This window comes from Gossypium arboreum, chromosome 8 (genome assembly GCF_025698485.1).
Source record: "Gossypium arboreum isolate Shixiya-1 chromosome 8, ASM2569848v2, whole genome shotgun sequence".
Taxonomy (NCBI): domain Eukaryota; kingdom Viridiplantae; phylum Streptophyta; class Magnoliopsida; order Malvales; family Malvaceae; genus Gossypium; species Gossypium arboreum.
Genome location: NC_069077.1, coordinates 116,107,781 through 116,124,862, shown reverse-complemented (window position 1 = coordinate 116,124,862; position 17,082 = coordinate 116,107,781). Strand labels below are relative to the sequence as shown.

The following is a 17,082-nucleotide window of genomic DNA, read 5'->3' as shown; positions in this document are numbered from 1 at the left end:
TTTACTGGTTGACTAGTTCAAGCAATATTTCTCATATGTTGTAGGCATAATGATGCTTAAAGTTAAAATGTGAATGCTTGTAAGTTCATTGGAGACATTATAATGAGAATCTTCATATGGATATACAATCTATCAGTGATTAACTCTCATCATATTAATTGTGTATTTGCCTTGAGATCACCAAAGTCATCTTAATACCAAGTGTTATATTTTAACCCCATTACTCATTCTCCACTATAGGGCATTCATTGTTATGAGATTTTGTATAGCATGAAGTGCTTGGAGATAGTTGAGGTATCAACAAAAATTCATCACCCGGATTGAATAGGGAGTTTATCTCACGATTCTTGTATTATAACTTTATTTAAGAATTTGTCCATAGTAACATGCCAATTTGAATGACTCATAAAAGTATTTTGAGAATAAAGAATAATGATACATGAATTAACATATTTAGGGCTTAATTAATTATAATAATTAAACATGAGTTGACACAAGTTCATACTCAAACCTAATGAGATGAAGAGTAGTAAAAAGGAATTTTTTCATGGTAACTACATATGGAAGGGTAAAATGGTCATACCAAGTTATTGACTCTTACATTTGGGTAGTCATGGTGTATGGCTAGATGCCTTTCTTGACTTATACACTAATAAATATATTCATTTAAAGAGTTTAAACTAGACTACTTAATGATAATTAAGAATTTTTATTTACCATGTCTTCCCAACATTATTGGAAGATAAGGCGAAGCGCATAAGCCAAATTTAAGAGATTAATAATATTAGTTAATCTTAATTACATTTGATTAATAATCTTAGTTAATCCTAATTAAATTGAGTTTACTTGCTTAAATCGTTAAGTGTTAATTGGATAAATCTAATTTAAGGTTGCTCTTTGTTAATACTCCTCTTATAGAGAAATAAGATCATGAGAAAACAAAAATTAAATACTCGCATCTAGAGAATTTTGGATTGTTACTACTGATTGAGAGTTGTTGAAGATCATCCTAGTGTTGCTGTCATTTTCTAATTTTTAATCTAAGGGGTAGGCAAATGTTGGGTGGTCACATGAGTTTGATTTATATTGATGTCCCGTGATGTAATGTGACCTCCAAGTGGAGATTCGCTAACTACAATCTTCCATCACCCACTGAATTCTTAGTTATTGACCCCTGCATGTTTTTTATAGGAAATAAATCCAAGCCTGCGTTTCTTGATCCACTATGTTTGCATGTTTTCCCACATGCGCACATACGTATATAAAATTGAAGATACTTTTACACTAGTGCAAAGTTTTTCACTTCAATTCAATCACGTATATCAAATTTTAAACAGGACTAAAAATGCTCAACAATTAGATGTATAAACCTTCAACAATTATATATATGATAATAAAGATGATATTTCCTATTAATTTAAACTTACCAGTTGAGTTGTTAAGACATATATACTCAGACTCCCACGACAAACTAAAATCCAATCCATCTAGAATTCGTTAAAACTATTTTCTCATCTGTGTGAAAAGCTCAGGAGGTTTTCCAGTTTGTCCTCCGCCACCTCCAAAGGCTGAGAAACCAGCATTTCTTTGTTGGCTGCTGAAAACGCCAAACCCACCACTCCCTGCACAGATACTTATGGCGTAAGTCACAGTCTTAAACAATATTCTGAGCCAGACAACGGCAAACAAAATAAAAACCAAATTTTACCTGAGCCAGCAGCTCCTGCGAAACCACCACCTGAGGCAGGAGCAGCAAATCCTCCAGTACCACCAGCAGCTGCTCCAGCAAATCCACCACCACATGAGGCAGAACCTGCAACTCCTCCACTAGCTAAGCTACCAAATCCCCCACCGCCTGAAGCTGGAACACCAAATCCACCACCTGAAGCAACCCCAGAAAACCCACCACCACCTGAAGCCAAACCAGCAAACCCACCTCCTGTCGCAGCATTAGAAAATCCAGCAGCAGATTGAGGACTTGCAAAACCACCACCAAAACCACTCCCCGAAGCAAAACTACTTCCTGGTAGAGCAGTACCAAGCTGCCTTGACTGGCCAAAAGCACCAAGAACTGATCCCAAAGCCTGCTGTCCAGCTCCAAGCTGTGCTGGTTGGCCGAAAGCACATTGAGCAGGAGCCTGACCAGGGGCTCCAGAAGCAAAGCCACCAGAAAATGTACCGAAACTTGCAGGTTGAGCTGATTGGGAAGGCTGTGGAGATTGGAAGCTAAAAGATGCAGGCCTAAACAACTCTCCAGGATTAACTGTTGAGGTGAATGAAGAGGTAGCTGCACTTGTAGCCACAACTCCGAATGGAGCACCAAATGGGTTTGGCTTAGGAGCAGTTGGGTTAGGGGTTGAGCCAATCCCAGAGCTACTTAAGCTTCCCAAGCCAAGTTCAGTCATTTGGTTTGTCTCAGGAGCCTCCTCCTCCATCTCATCCTCTTGTGTGAGATCCAAACTTCTGCTTTTTCCATTTGTGGTATTAATACTAATTGACGAAGGAGCTGAAAGACTATCTCCAGTAGAAGGCCGCGGTGGCTGAGGATTTAATGCCAAATTAGTTGCAGGACTTGCAAGATCAATGATGCTGGTTTGGCTTCCAGATAGCACTCCAGTAGGAGTTTCACTTTTCTTTGGTGATGAGACAGCAAACTTAGGCTTCAAGCTCAATTCTGTTGCTGGAAGTTCATGTTGCAGAGGTGGTGCCTGTATAATCGGATCCCCATCCTTTTTTAAGTCATGTATTTCCTTATGTGGTTGGGCCTCAACTTTTAAAATCTCAGAAGAACTCACGGGAGATAAATCAGCAGGCAACGGTACAGGCATTTTAAGAGGCTGAATAGACAAGGAATCAGAAGAGGAAACAAAAGCAGAGAAAGGAACTGATGATGGTGAGAAAGATGAAGCTTTTCTATTAGCATCTACTGCAACTACAGAACTTGGTTCACTAGATTGTGCTGCAGGTGAAGTAGGCACTGCAGAAAATGAAGTTGAAAAGGAAAATTTTGGTGCTGATGTTGCACTAGTTTCGGTAGATAAGACATTAACTGATGTGAGTGATGAGGCTGTCATAGTTGAAAATGATGATGAAAATGATCGACTTGAGGAACTGAATATTGAAGATGACGAATCTTCAACAGGTTTAGAGAATGCAAACGACTGTGATACCTTTTCACTTGGCTGGATTTTGCTTGTCACAACATTGAATTGTGAAACTTTGGCTGATGGGGCAGAAGATGCAGAAACAGCAGCAGGAGGTATGAACTGAGAGTTGTTATCATTAGAAGAACCAAATAATGTACTCTTTGTGGTAGATGACACATGTTTCACATCCCCCAGCGCTGAATTAGCAAGCACAATCCCTTTACCATCCGAATTTAAGATGTCAGTAGATTTCTTTGGCAATGAAGCCACCTGGGAGATTGAAGACTCTTGATGTAGATTAGGTCTAAACTGTAGAGTGGATTGGATTTCATTCTCATTGAAAGATGATATATTAGATCTCTCAACCTGAGAAGCTCCGGAGTTTAGTTTAGCAACAGGGATACTGCGTGTTTCCCCAGAAGAATTCTGCACCAACATAGGTTGTGATCCTGATGCTGATGGCAGAGCATTGAAGTTACTTGTTTGCACAGTAGAAGATTTCCACCCAGCATAATTTGGTGGTAATAGAGAACTATTATTAGCCCATCGGAAAACAGTTGTTTCAGATTCCTGTCTCGGTAATGCATCCTGAATTTTTGTTTTAACTAAACAAGATGGAAGTAACAATTAGAAGCTTGCTGCATAAGCAAACAGCTTAAATAGGTATAAGCAGAGAGATGACTTTAAGAAATAGTATGGATTTTAGCAATGCCTCACCTTCATTTCCAGATTGATGCAACGTGGTTGAAGTTGCTTTGAGTTCCTTTGAGAATAAACTTGTCGACTCCTCGGAGGCGTAAGGGCTAAAGTTCTGTTTATCGGTTAAAAGTGATCTTTTTACATTTGCTGATTCTTGCAAAAGCATCCTTTTTACAGTTGTTTTTGGAGGCTCAAAAGTAGCCCAGCTCTGTCACAGGATCATAGAAACTTATTGACACATCAGAGTATGCAACAGCTCTTAGATTAAAATGGATGGAGAAAAGAATATACTATATCTCTAGCTGACTAGTTTGACTTTGGCCTGTTGCCAAAAAATATATAAGATTACATAAAAGAGGATTAAATGAATAGGATAATGGATAAGGATTCTAGTTTTAACTAACAAAAAATGAAAAATAAAATAAAATAAAAAGCAAGTTAAATAACTGTAATTAGCTCATAGCAGGATTAATTATAAAATGAACAGTACTTTCGAATCAACCAGAAGCTACTTTCACAACAATCAGGTGCATCCTTCAACTAAACACTCATGGCTAAAAGCAGATCCGGTAGAAAGTCTACTATAAAATAATAAAAATATGGAATAACTCAAAGAATTACCTGATCCAATGATTCCCTACTCCTCCTAGAATATTCTGGATCAGAACTCTTCAGAGCACAGGATTGGTTTCTCCTCGACTGATTTCTAGAAGCAGAGGACCCAGAGGAAATAACAAGTTTCTTAGACTTATTGCTAGGTTTTGTAGCATGCGGAGAGGTGAAAGAGGCATCATGAGCTATTCCAATCATTTGAAACAACTCCTCCTTAACATTCTGTTTTTTCACAGGGGACTGTACACTCAGTATAGCCATTTGTTCCGAGAGACATTCAGAAAGTTGCTCAGCAGCTGCTAGTTGTGAACTCATTGTGCTATGTAAAGAATGCAGGGACAGAACATGTCTGCAATGAAAAGTACCGAGATCAGCAACTTCCCTAAAATCTGTAAAAACTAGACTATCATGAATCTGCAAAGCATGTTATATTTGTAGTGGCCAGAGAACTTTGACAAGGATTGGTGTTAAAAAAACCAAACCAGCTTAATTGATAGATTCAACAACCAACAGTTCTACCCAATCCGGTGTATACTCTAAAAACTATACTACTGGACTTGCCTTTCTTATTGAATACTATCATGTATTTGCATGTATGACTCACGCCTTTCGTTTGAAACTTTGGACTCAAAAAGTTGGCAAAAAAATCTAAAACATCTTATCATAATATCATAAGCTAAAATATGTGATGCAAATACTTCAATACCAAAGATGAATTTATTCACTTCTTTTTTATTTATATAATTATTCATATTTAAATTTTTATTTTATTTTATTTTATTTTTAAAATATTTTTACATCACTATATATATTTTGTAAGTAAAATGATCTTTTTAAATCAATTGCTTTTGCTAGAGGATTAATAGTGTTATATAAAAGTTCAGAGTCCAACCGTACAGAAGAAGAGTCAGAGATTATAGAAGACTCCATGTAACAGAGCTTAGAACCAAATACTTTGAACTAGTAAAAATCATGTTGAGCTTGTTAACACTAGGATTACATCGGTTTTAGCTTTATTCTTTCATATTTTTAATTAGTACTGATATTTGAACTTTTAACCTCTTAGTTACTTATCAAAGATAATACTATTTAGCCAGTTGTATATATTTATCTAACATTTAGTATATTCAATGCTTATTTAGCATTAAATTTATTTATTTAGTTTTTAAGTTCATGTTAATTGAACTGTTCAGTCCAACCAGTTTGAAATCCAATCCAATTTTTTCATCATTGATAATGGTCCATGCTTAGAGATGCTAATATAACAGCTAGAAAACTACAGGGGAAAAAACAATAAATAAACCTTGAAGGCCCAAATCTACTCTGAAAAGTTCTCCGACCATCACGAACTCCATCATCATCACCAAATTTATGAAGCTCCCTGGTGTTGAAATGCCTCTCTAATTCGATTAACTGATTGGTCAAATCCTATAAAAGGAAGCAAAATTTTAAGCCTCAAATCAAACATGATGCTTCACAACAACTATTAACTGACAACTCACTTGATTCAATTTCAATATATGTCGCTGCTTAAGCTCAAGCTCAGAACTCAACTTTTGGCAATTCCACAGGTCCCAGTATTGCCTATCTGAAGCTTGTTTAATAATGCCTTCTATGTATATTTTCCTTGCTAAAACTGGTAACCAGCACAAGTATAAACAGCATCATAACAAACCCATCTCATATGGATGTCAAAAATGTGAATTAAACAAAATGTGAATCTCAAGAATGTAATCATTATAAATTTTAACTTAAAAAAAAAAAAAAAAAAGCAGATTTTACAGGTTCAAACAAGCCTCAGGTTTGAATCCTTTCGTGTTATCACTTCACATTCAAGTGGTCTCAAGTTTCATTCACTTTTGGTTCAAACTATTTCACATTTAAGTCACTTACGATTCATTTTTTTTACATTTTTCTTTTTGCCAGTTTGAACTAGACCAAATTCACTTTCCAACCACTTTGGACAGGTTATGGGTTTTGATCAAATTACAAATCATCAGGCCCTCTAGGCAGCTAACTCAGTCCTCTCACCAATTCGAACGTTGATTAATGTACTTCTAAAGCAAAAGTTCTCTCCAATGTTACATTGAAAAATAAATTGCTTTCTCAGATTGTTGAAAGCATACTCAAGGCAGCAGCAAAATAAGTGTATACAAGATATGTAATTAAGAAACCAAAATTCATAAAAGAATTGTCTATAAATTGCCAAACAATAAAAATGCTTGTATTTCAATGAGACATTTTAAAGCTTGAAGATACCTTGTATGGTTTTATCAAGATGTTGTTGGATCTTCCCAAGCTGCTCATCCATTACATTCTACAAATCCCAGACAGTTAAGTTGAAAAAAACAATAGAACAAAAGCATGTAAAACAATCAGAATATTCAGCCACTTTAACATCTCATGTTCTAGTTCTATCTAACAAAGAGAAAAAAGGAAAAGAAATTTGAAACTTTGAAAACAACCAAACAAATCAAAAGTTCTCAAAGAAACAATGTATGAAGGCCTGTCAGACTAACTTGAAAGCTGCTTTAATAGATAAATATTCAATTTCTAGATCCTCAAAAACAAGCTAGCCAGGAAATTAAAATGTTCTAAAATTGGAGATTAAACAAATGTCAGCAGGTCATTGTCCCTTTTTTCCTATCCCACGTTGAGTTCTAATCCTAGGCATCAATAAGGAAAGGGGAGTTTTAGATATTCATAGCATCAACAGATGAAAGCATATTAAGTTATTAACCAAACAAAAGCTACAGCTAAATAAATACATAAAACATAATCGAATTAACTGACACCATCAATCACTGGTACAGAAGTCACCTTCCAACTCCTGCATTTTTTAGAAAGAACTGCTATGCCATGCTCCAGCTCTTCAACTGAACTTCTCTGAAAAACAGTGCAAACATCCCTAAAGCCACCAGCTTCTTCTATAGATTCCAGAAGTGTGTCTAGTTCTTTCGCCATCTCTTTAATCTGGTGAGGAAAAGAAAGGTAAGAGCTGTAAAGATAGCAACCATTTAATTCCAAAAAAACATACAGAAGAACCAGATTTCTCTCTTGCATGTACAGATCAAGAATACCCTAGATGACATGTCTTTCCAAAATTCATTTTCACGAGATGGAAAATAATGTGACAAAAAAGAAAATCAGGCAGCTTTTAAAATGCATTTCCTAAAAAAAAATTATTACAAAACAATGAATGAATAGACTTAAGCCTTTGATATTTCAATATCAAAAGGCAAATATAGGCCAGTACAGATCTAATAGCTAACAAGTTATACATAAAGCAATCCACAGATAAACACTGACATGCAAGCACAAATTAAAACAATGCATATGAAAACCACAAAAACATGTACAGTACATTGCCGAATTGTTTCAATAACTGTGGTTCCAATTTCAACATCCTTGACTGGATTGCAGATTTATACTCATCCTTGGAGGGATGAAGCTTTTGGTTGAAAGACTTTTCCATTGCAAAATTTAGTAGGGAGGATGACTGTGAGCCACGAATTAAAGGTACTGACTCAATATTTCCTGCCCCTAATGAAAATTTCTGGGCCCCAATATCTACTGGTGTACCTGAAATTTTATTGACAGAAACTGATATACCAGTAGTATCTTTTAGATGTGAAGGTTTTTCAACGTTGCTACCAGGAATGCTTGTAGCACCTCTGGTACTCTGAGAACTATTATACTGAAAATTACTTGGAGATGAAAATGAAGCTCTGGCATCAGACTCCTTTGAAACCATGAATTTTCCACTTGAAAATGGCTGGGATGATGGATTTGGCCACAACTTAACAGATGTACTCTGCAAACCAATTGATCCAGCTTCACCTACTGGTTCCTTAACCAGCTCAAACTTTTTTGGTATGCTCTCATGGCTTGGTTGTAATAAGGAGTCATTTGAAACTTTCGCCACAGGAGTAACAGATCCAAATCCTGGAATTTTTTGAGCTTCTGTTTGACTACCATCCCTCACCTTGTTACCAGGTCCCTCTAATTGAGAAGTCCTCAGAAATGATTGTCCTGAATTGGTACCTTGCCCTCCAAAAAACAATTTTTGTTGAGTACCTGCTTCTTGGTACAGCATTGAGGTTGGAGGTTTTTGTTGGCCCACAGCTTCCGAAGACTGGGAGTTCTTCAAGGACACTGCTGTTTTAATATCATCATTATGGAATAGTTTATCAGTAGCATGTGTAACTGAATTCACATTCATTTGAGAAAGGTTTACATCACTACTTCCATTGGTGAGAAGCTCAGTTTTGCCTTTATCCATCAATGGAAGAGACAAAGCTACCAGTTCTGACTTTTGTTCACCCTCTCCATATGTAAGTTCAGGTGGATCCATTTCAGCAGACACCACAGCAGGGGTATCCTCTTCTTTATCAGAAAGGGCAGAAACATCAGGTGGAACATCATTTTCCCTGGCACTGCAGTAAAACCAATAGCTAATTGTAAGTAGAGCATGACGATGATACCATCATAATGCAAAGACTGGTCAGCAGTTTCAAGAAAAAACTTTGCTTTGAAACATATAATTAATAAAAAAAAGGCTACCTTGCAATCTGGAACATAATAAGTTTGCCCTCTAAAGTAAGGCATATAAGAACACAACATGGTGAAAGCTCCCTAACTTCTTCAACTCCAAGTTGCACTTTAACACTCCCACACACAGACACGTTATCAATGCAAAGCCCCATGATCAAATTATCATCATCATTATCTACGCACAAACCAAACAAAAAAAGTTTTATTAAAGTATCAAAAAAAATTGCTGGTAAAAACATTTGAAAACAAATTCTAAGAATCTTTCAGCACAAAACACAAGATGACACTATCTTGTAGAAAATGCCACACTAATTTGAAAACAAATTATAAAAATCTTTCAGCATAAAGTATAAGATAACACTATATTGTCAAAAATGCCACAGTAATTATGTCTACCAGAACATAGGTCTAAAAAGTTCAAGTTTCAAACTAAACAAGTCAGAATAAATGTTTCCAGATATCAAAATGCAAATTTCAAGAAAAATATAAGAGAGGATAGAAAATTGGTCACAAAAACATGACTACTTAACAAGATTTGAAGCAGCACTGCTTAAGTTCTAGACTAGGATTTAAGTCCAAACAACCCCTTCACAGAAGATGTTTGTCAAATCCATATATTCTAAAGGGCCAGTTCAAAATGCTTTACAAATTAATTATTCGAATCTTTCTGCAAAGGAGAACACAAAAGATAAAACAATAACTTGAGCTATTTCTACATGGTCAAAAAGACAAGTTGAAAACCTTGAAGTTCAATCCTGGGGAGCCAATTATCACGCTCAATATCAACAACTGAAGCTTCACCAGTCTCACCAAGTGACCAACTGAGTAACACAATATGCTGATCCGTGTTCTTTCTGTTAGCAGCAATTGCAAGCTTGCTGTAATAATAAAAAGCAAAAATTACCCCTTAACCAAAAAGTAAATGATTCCTGAAGATTGATTCAAAAAAAAAAAAAAAAGTAATTCCTGAAGAGCTAGAACAAAAAGTAAAAGGGGAAAAAGAATTGATTACATTAAAAAAAAAAAGAACATGAGTTTGATAGTCAAACAATCTTCACATTATAGAATGTATACGTAAAAAGGAAGAAAAGGAGCGCAAATTTCAGTTATTTGATTAGTAAAAGTATTAAATTACAAATAGAAACTCTGGACGAGTTCTCCTTATATGAAATTGATGTGCAAGTTTAAATCATCTCAATAGCAAAGAAAACAAAGAACCAAAAGGAATTAAATTTAAATTTTTCACAATTGATAACTGTGACTAAATACCGAGTTAGCTCTTGCAATTGAAGAGATTAGATTCACTTGATCTATATGCATATCTGTGATCTATGATATACGTATATAAATTGAGAAAAAAATTATTATTAGTCATTTTATTTCTAAATTCACTCTTAATAATTTTATTAATTATAATTTTCAATTGAAACAGTAAATTAAAAACAATAAGATTTATTTAACCTATAAATAAGAACTATTGCATCAATTTTATTAAAAACGTTTTACTTGACTTAGGATTCTTTACTCATATTTCTAATTGTAGACGTATCAAAAATTTATATATATAATTATAGTTTAAATAAAATAAGACTACAAGCATTCACCTGCAACACACATGACAACAAGGAGTTAAAAAGTGCAAGAGTATGAAACTACATCACATTACCTTTGTTCCAAATAACTCAAGTATAAGTAAGGGCCGGTTCCGAAGGGCACAATATCATCAATTAGACCAGCAAACAAATCACTAAAGGATAGAACAACCAAATTGGAAGTAGCCTGCAATAAATTTGATAAAAGTTTAATGTATAACAACAACTGCATTACAAAGAGAGACTGAATATGGCATTTGCATCCTCAAAGGTTCATAACCAGGGACTGTAATAAGCTTTCTACGGGCCAATGTAAAAACATTTTTTATTTAGGTAAGGGGATTCAAACAGGACTCACAGAACAAGGAATCATGCACCAACCAACCTAGCCAAATAATCATGTGCTAAGACATTTCTGGAATATAATGGTATAAGCCCTATTAATTAATTAGTAAACCACATCAAGAACTGAGCATTGCCAGAAATAATTAGCATTCGTAAAGATCATGATCCCATTAAAGGTAGGAATCCCAAGATCATCTCCTTCAAGTGGTAGAACACTTATGTTCATTTTGTTTTGAACGAAGTGCAATTAAGCAAATACATTAGCCTATGGTCATGGTGATTAAAGAGATACTTTTTCGGGCACTTTTTCACGGAAACTTTAAGTACTAATAACAGTAGGAAAAGCCAAATGCTAATGATGCTATCATGCTAATAATCACAAATGTAAAAGTCCATTATAGTATTCCCACATTCTCCATCTATAATAAGTTAAAACTCCAAAAGCAAACTAAATGCAAAGATTACACTATGAAAATTGGCAAAACAAGGCAAATTTATGAAAATTGGCAAAACAAGGCAAATTTTTGCCCGCCCCAAACATGAGCTGGCTCTACATCCTCTTAACCCAGACCCAATCCACTATAACACTGATATCAATTTATCTAGGTTGTGGCAGATGCATGAGAGGGATAATAAGCAAAAGTGACTAAATTTTTTAACAATTGCTATTGCTGTTTATGTCTTTTAGAAATTTGGATCTTCGCTCAATAGCAAAGCCATTTCAGGATTATGACAAAAGGATAAGGGTTTAGTGAACGAAGGGACAATACTAGAACAAAATGAATTAAAGAAGATGCAATCAAGAACAAGAAAAGAATAGTACCAGAAGGGTAAGCCCAAAAGCTGGTGCCAAAGCAACCTATATAATTTAGGTATGCAACTCTAAAGACAAATGAAATGCAGACATTACTATTCAAATAGCAGTTGACTCCAAACTAACCTCTCTGATCGTTACTCATCATACTAATTGCAACAAACAATAAAGTTGATAAACTAAAACTTATTGCAAACAAATTCAAAAGAAAATTATCAATTTACTATTGAACTAATACTAACATCTGTGATTTTGCCTGACTTGCTTTTGACTACTTGGACGAGGTAATTTTCTTCTTTCGCATCTCTGGTAAACTGAAAGCATCCAAGAATAATGCAATCAGGATGAATCCATCTGATGGTATCCACTGACAAAATTATTCACAAAAGAACTGTTCAGTTTCAAATGTTAAGAACGCAAAAAATTTGTAAAAAAAGAAAAACCATATATAGATTAGGATATGATTTTAAGCAAGTTTTAATCATATCAAATGCACTTTAACTACTGTAGCTACCAGAACGAAAACATTAACCTGGAATGATAGTGATATCTCAATTATAAATTTTTAATCAGAACAATGAATTTAAGCTCCAAATGTTTTAACAAATACTGTTAAGCACTTCAAAACACTTGTACAAACACAATAGCATTCACCATGCAAATCAATGCCATCAAGCATTAAATCCATAGCATGGACTCCACAAAGAGCTGTCCAAGATTTTATCTTAGTTCACTTTTGATAAAATAAAAGGAAAAAGGAAATCTTAACTTTTTTGACAAAGAAGAGAATGTAACTTCTAATATAATCATCAAGATGCATAAAATTACAAACAGGAGTAATCCATGACTAACATGTAAGAAAAATCAAAAAGCAAATGCAAGATAAAAATCTACAAGAAATTTGATAGATACCCCACCTTTTACAGTGCAATCATCGTTGGAATCACCAACCCAAGACTTGAATGAAAGAGCTACGCACAATTTTTCATTGAATTTGGATGACAAAATACTAAGGCTATTATCTTTGGCCACGGCAACAAAAGCACCTTTTGCACTCCATTCAACTAAGAAAACAAAATAAATATTGTTAGATCTTAGAACACAAAATTTTCAATCAGGGAGGGATGAAAGAGGAAGCAAGATGGTTAGTTGATGAAATAGCAATCTTTCATAAGATACTATTCAAACAATGTTAATACACAACAAGCCAGGTGCAACTACCACAAAACATAGAAAGGTCAAGAAAAGGAAGGGCAAACGTAAACAAATTAGAGAAGCATACAAGGACCTCTGTATTTTACTAGAAAATAAGGAAAAAAAAAAAGCCAATCACTGTGATGTTTTAGTGACTATTTATAATTGAAAGATAGATGTTCTGAGATACCAGCATCAACATTATCCATCACATGCTTAAGAGGATGTGCAAGAGTTCCATGATATAGCTTTCTATCATCTGAAAGAACTAGGAAAGAGTTATCCTTCTTCTTTCTCCAACGAATATCCTTGACAAAGCTTGACTGAGGGAGCGAAGTGGAGAAACATGGCTTTATGTCCTACATACAGGCAGAGTCATGCATGAACAAGATGTCATATTAGAAACAGCCTCTTAATGAAAGAGTAACTTATTAAGAAGGGAGCTGACACAGAAGAAATGAATATCAGGTGCTACAGTAAGAGTACCTTATTAAGAAGGGAGCTGACACTGAAGAAATGAATATCAGCTGCCACAGAAACTGCAAGTATGGTGTCGTCGATGGTGGAAAGAGCAAGAATGTGAACCTTGCCAATGGGAACTTCCACCAAACTCAGATCTTCAATACTTGAAGAGGAGGCTTTTTCCCTAATGTCCTTGGCTAAATCAATCACATCCTTGGTCCTCGCCACCAAGAACCCTAAAACATTCGGTTTAGTTTATATTACCAGCTTAAAAGAGCAGAAAAACAAAGAAAGATGTTAAAAAGCAAAAAGGCCAGAAAGAGAACCCCCAGAAGAATGAGCTAGAAACAGGAGTTGGAAACGTTGGGAGAGGACAAGGGGCTGAGAAGGAGGACTTCGGAGATCGAACTGGGAATCCGGTTGAGATTTGACAGGAACGGGTTCGCCGATTTTCTCGAAGAAGAAATCCTGGGTTTCGACATGCTCCCCTTCATTCTCTTCACAAATTTCAAGCCGGCTGCTCATGTCCAGTATTCAATTGTTCAACTTCTCTGACATTAATCAATCTATCCGATCAGTTCAACAAAACCCTAACGCTAGTAAGACACCCTCGGCGGCAAAACTTCCCCGTCTAATAGTAATATGAGAAAGAGGATACTGTAAATGGGCTTTCCGACTGGTATTTTTTCTCCAGCCGGAGATTATTTGATGGGCTTACCTTTTTTCACTAAACTGAAGACAGTGGCAGGCTTCATTGCCTTTTCTTTGTGTTCAATAGTGACAGTTTGCATTAGGTTTAGAGATTTAATTTAATAATATAAATAATCCAAAATGTGAAATTTAATTTAATAATATAAATAGTATATATATAAAATTATTACTATTTAGGTTTAGAGTTTTTTTTGGATGGTTTTAATTTTTAATTTGGAGGTAGAAGGTGAGAAATAAAAATTTAGTAGGAAAATAAAAAGTTTTGAGGGATAAAAGGGTAAAATTTTTGGGAAATGTAAATGGGGAGAGTAAAATTTTAGAGGGAAAATATTTAAAAAATTTGGAGGGAAATGAGTTTGAGGTAGAAGGGATGTGGGATAGGAGAGAGTAAAAGTTTTAGAGAAGAAGTTTGGTAATTTGAGGTAAAAATGTAAAATATTAAAGTTCAATATTTAGTTTATTCAAATTATTCGAATTCGAAAATTAAACTCGATTCAAAAGAAATTCGAGTTGACTAAAATTATTTGATAAATTCGAATAACTCGATTCGTTTAATTCTAAATTTAAAGTTTTTTTTTTTAGTTTTTCGAGTTGAATTAAGTTTTGCTCACTCTACCCTAAGCTTTGTCCAAAAGTACATAGTTGATATTTGAACTTGTCCAAAAAACACCTAGTTGTACCTAAACTTGTCCAAAAATTATACTTTTTAAAATTAGTTTATATCTTTTAAAAGATTTTTTTATTGTTTTAATTTATATCCACCATATATCATTATAGGATTGGTCATTAATTCCTCATCCACAAATTAGCGGTATTAATTTAAAGGTACCAATATGGGTGACAAAATACAAGTTCATATATCAACTAGAACAAAAAAAGGTTCAAGTAATAATCAAATACTTTTTGATAAGTTTAAAGGCAAATTACATATTAACCTTTTGTCTTTAAAGTAATTTTTTATTGAGACAATTTTTTATTGGGACAAGTGGGGTTGGGTTTACAACTAAAATATGCTTTCAACTTTTTTAGGATTATTTAAATTCATTATGGTTTAAAATATAATTTAAATATTTTAGATTGATTAATATCGACATTATTGTTAATGTGAGAGTACGTGTATTCGAGCTTGTTGAAGTGCATTTATCCTTCTAATTAAGGGTTGGAAAGGTATTATGATAATTTTAGACATTATATCAAAAATATATATTAATTTTTTAGTAAATTATAAAAATAGCCAATCAACTATTAATGTGTTTCTATTTTGGTTAATAAAGTTTAAAATTTTATAGTTTGGTCACTCATCTATTAAATAACTAACAAAAGCTTTTTTATTGGCATAATAACAATATTAGCCCTCCAATGTTTACTGATTCTACTAATTTTATCCAATTTCTAAAAATTTAACAAATTTAACAATCAACTTTACAAATTCGGCAATTTAATTTTGATTCTTAAAATTTTAAAATTTTAAAAATAAAATATATATTTAAAAGTTCATTTTTCTATAAAATATATAGATGTTTTAAAAAAATACATACACAATTATAAATAAATTAATATCTATTTTTCTAGTCCTCACCAAAATTTCCAAGCATTGGGTATAGTCTTCGCCAACAACCTCTAGCACTAATGACCCTTATTGCAAATTCCTCTATTTTCACATCCTCCGCCGTTGCACCATCCAACTAAAAATAAATTGTAGAGCCTTCCATCTAATAAGTCTCTAAGACTTTATCTTCACATGTATAGCCCCAATTGTACCCACCACTAGGCTGTAGTTTTTGACCCAACTTGAACATAATAGTCGTTAATATTAAAAAAAGGGAAAAGCTGAATATGCTTAAGTCTTCTTCATGATTTTTCCTTAAATTAATTTATTTATAAGATTATTATTTTATTTAGAAAATTATTATTTTAATAAATAAATTTCATGTTAGAAAAAGAAATTTGGTTATTCATTTGTTTTAAATATTTTTATAATTTTGAATATACTTTTATCGAAAAATAATTTTTAAAATTTTTAAATTTTTAAAATTTTAAATTTAAAATTTTGAATTCTTAACCATCAAAACTAAATTAACAAAACGAATAAAGATGAAGGCTAAATTTGTTGTTTTTTTTTAGAATTAGGATCAAATTAATAGAATCTGTAAATACTGGAGGACTAAATTTGTTATTATGCCATTAAAAAAAAGGTTTCCGTTAGTGATTTAACAGATGAGTGACTAAGATATTATATTTTGATAACGTTAGTGACTTAAATAGAAACTTTAAACTTGAGTGACCAAAACAGAAACATACTAATAATTTGGTGACTATTTTTATAGTTTACCCTTAATTTTTTAAGTTCGCCCATATTTTTTGACTTATTCCATAAATTGATACTTAAACTATATTTTTTTCCTAAGTTGGTACCTAAACTTTTTTATGTTAAAAGTGATACTTGATATGCTCCATTACTCAATCAAAGTTGTTAGCTCAAATAATCAAATTGAAATTGTCAAGAGTAGGGATGAATTGGCTTTTAAAAAAAATTGTGAAAGCTAGAGAGAAAATATAGAAAATTTTGACACAAGAATTTAGAATGGTTCAGCCCCAATTGTCCTCTTCACTACCTTAGCTTTTTACTACTAAGGATTTTTTCAAATTCACTAATTTGATAACCTTTGAAGACAATATCTAATCTTACAAACTCCCTTAAGGTTTCTACCTAAACCTTAAGATACAAACCCTTTCAAAGAGATACAAAGAAGCAAACAAATAGATAATCCTTACAAGATCTATGCGTTTGCAAATTAAGCTCAATTACAATGAAAAACACTTGAGCAAATAGAATGAAAATAAATCTCCCAAGTGTATGAAAGAAAAGTATGAAAATATTTGGCACAAAGGTTGTTTGATTAATTTTTTTTCTTTGCTTGAATATGTTTTCTTGTTGTTGTAGGACATTTAA

The 17,082-nt window shown here is 33.6% G+C and overlaps 1 protein-coding gene across 3 annotated transcripts; it reads right to left on the bottom strand.

Annotated features, from left to right (window-relative positions):
- Positions 1 to 1,277: 1,277 nt before the first annotated feature.
- On the bottom strand, positions 1,278 to 14,253 carry LOC108453048 (nuclear pore complex protein NUP214). Of its 3 annotated transcripts, none has more exons than XM_053031656.1 (18): positions 14,137 to 14,253; positions 13,745 to 13,969; positions 13,443 to 13,654; positions 13,147 to 13,315; positions 12,680 to 12,826; positions 12,005 to 12,129; positions 10,678 to 10,790; positions 9,753 to 9,889; positions 9,021 to 9,186; positions 7,822 to 8,893; positions 7,278 to 7,430; positions 6,717 to 6,774; positions 5,960 to 6,093; positions 5,761 to 5,885; positions 4,467 to 4,806; positions 3,864 to 4,053; positions 1,709 to 3,751; positions 1,278 to 1,622 (listed from the first exon to the last, which is right to left on the bottom strand). In XM_053031656.1, the coding sequence occupies exons 2-18, from the start codon at positions 13,941 to 13,943 to the stop codon at positions 1,504 to 1,506; spliced, it is 5,502 nt and encodes a 1,833-aa protein (XP_052887616.1). In that variant the 5' UTR covers positions 13,944 to 13,969; positions 14,137 to 14,253; the 3' UTR covers positions 1,278 to 1,503. The 3 variants fall into 3 exon arrangements, with proteins under 3 accessions (XP_052887616.1, XP_052887618.1, XP_052887617.1); XM_053031658.1 differs by having other exon boundaries at positions 1,709 to 2,837; positions 3,171 to 3,751; positions 13,745 to 14,230; XM_053031657.1 differs by having other exon boundaries at positions 7,822 to 8,039; positions 8,166 to 8,893; positions 13,745 to 14,230.
- Between the last annotated feature and the right edge of the window lie 2,829 nt (positions 14,254 to 17,082).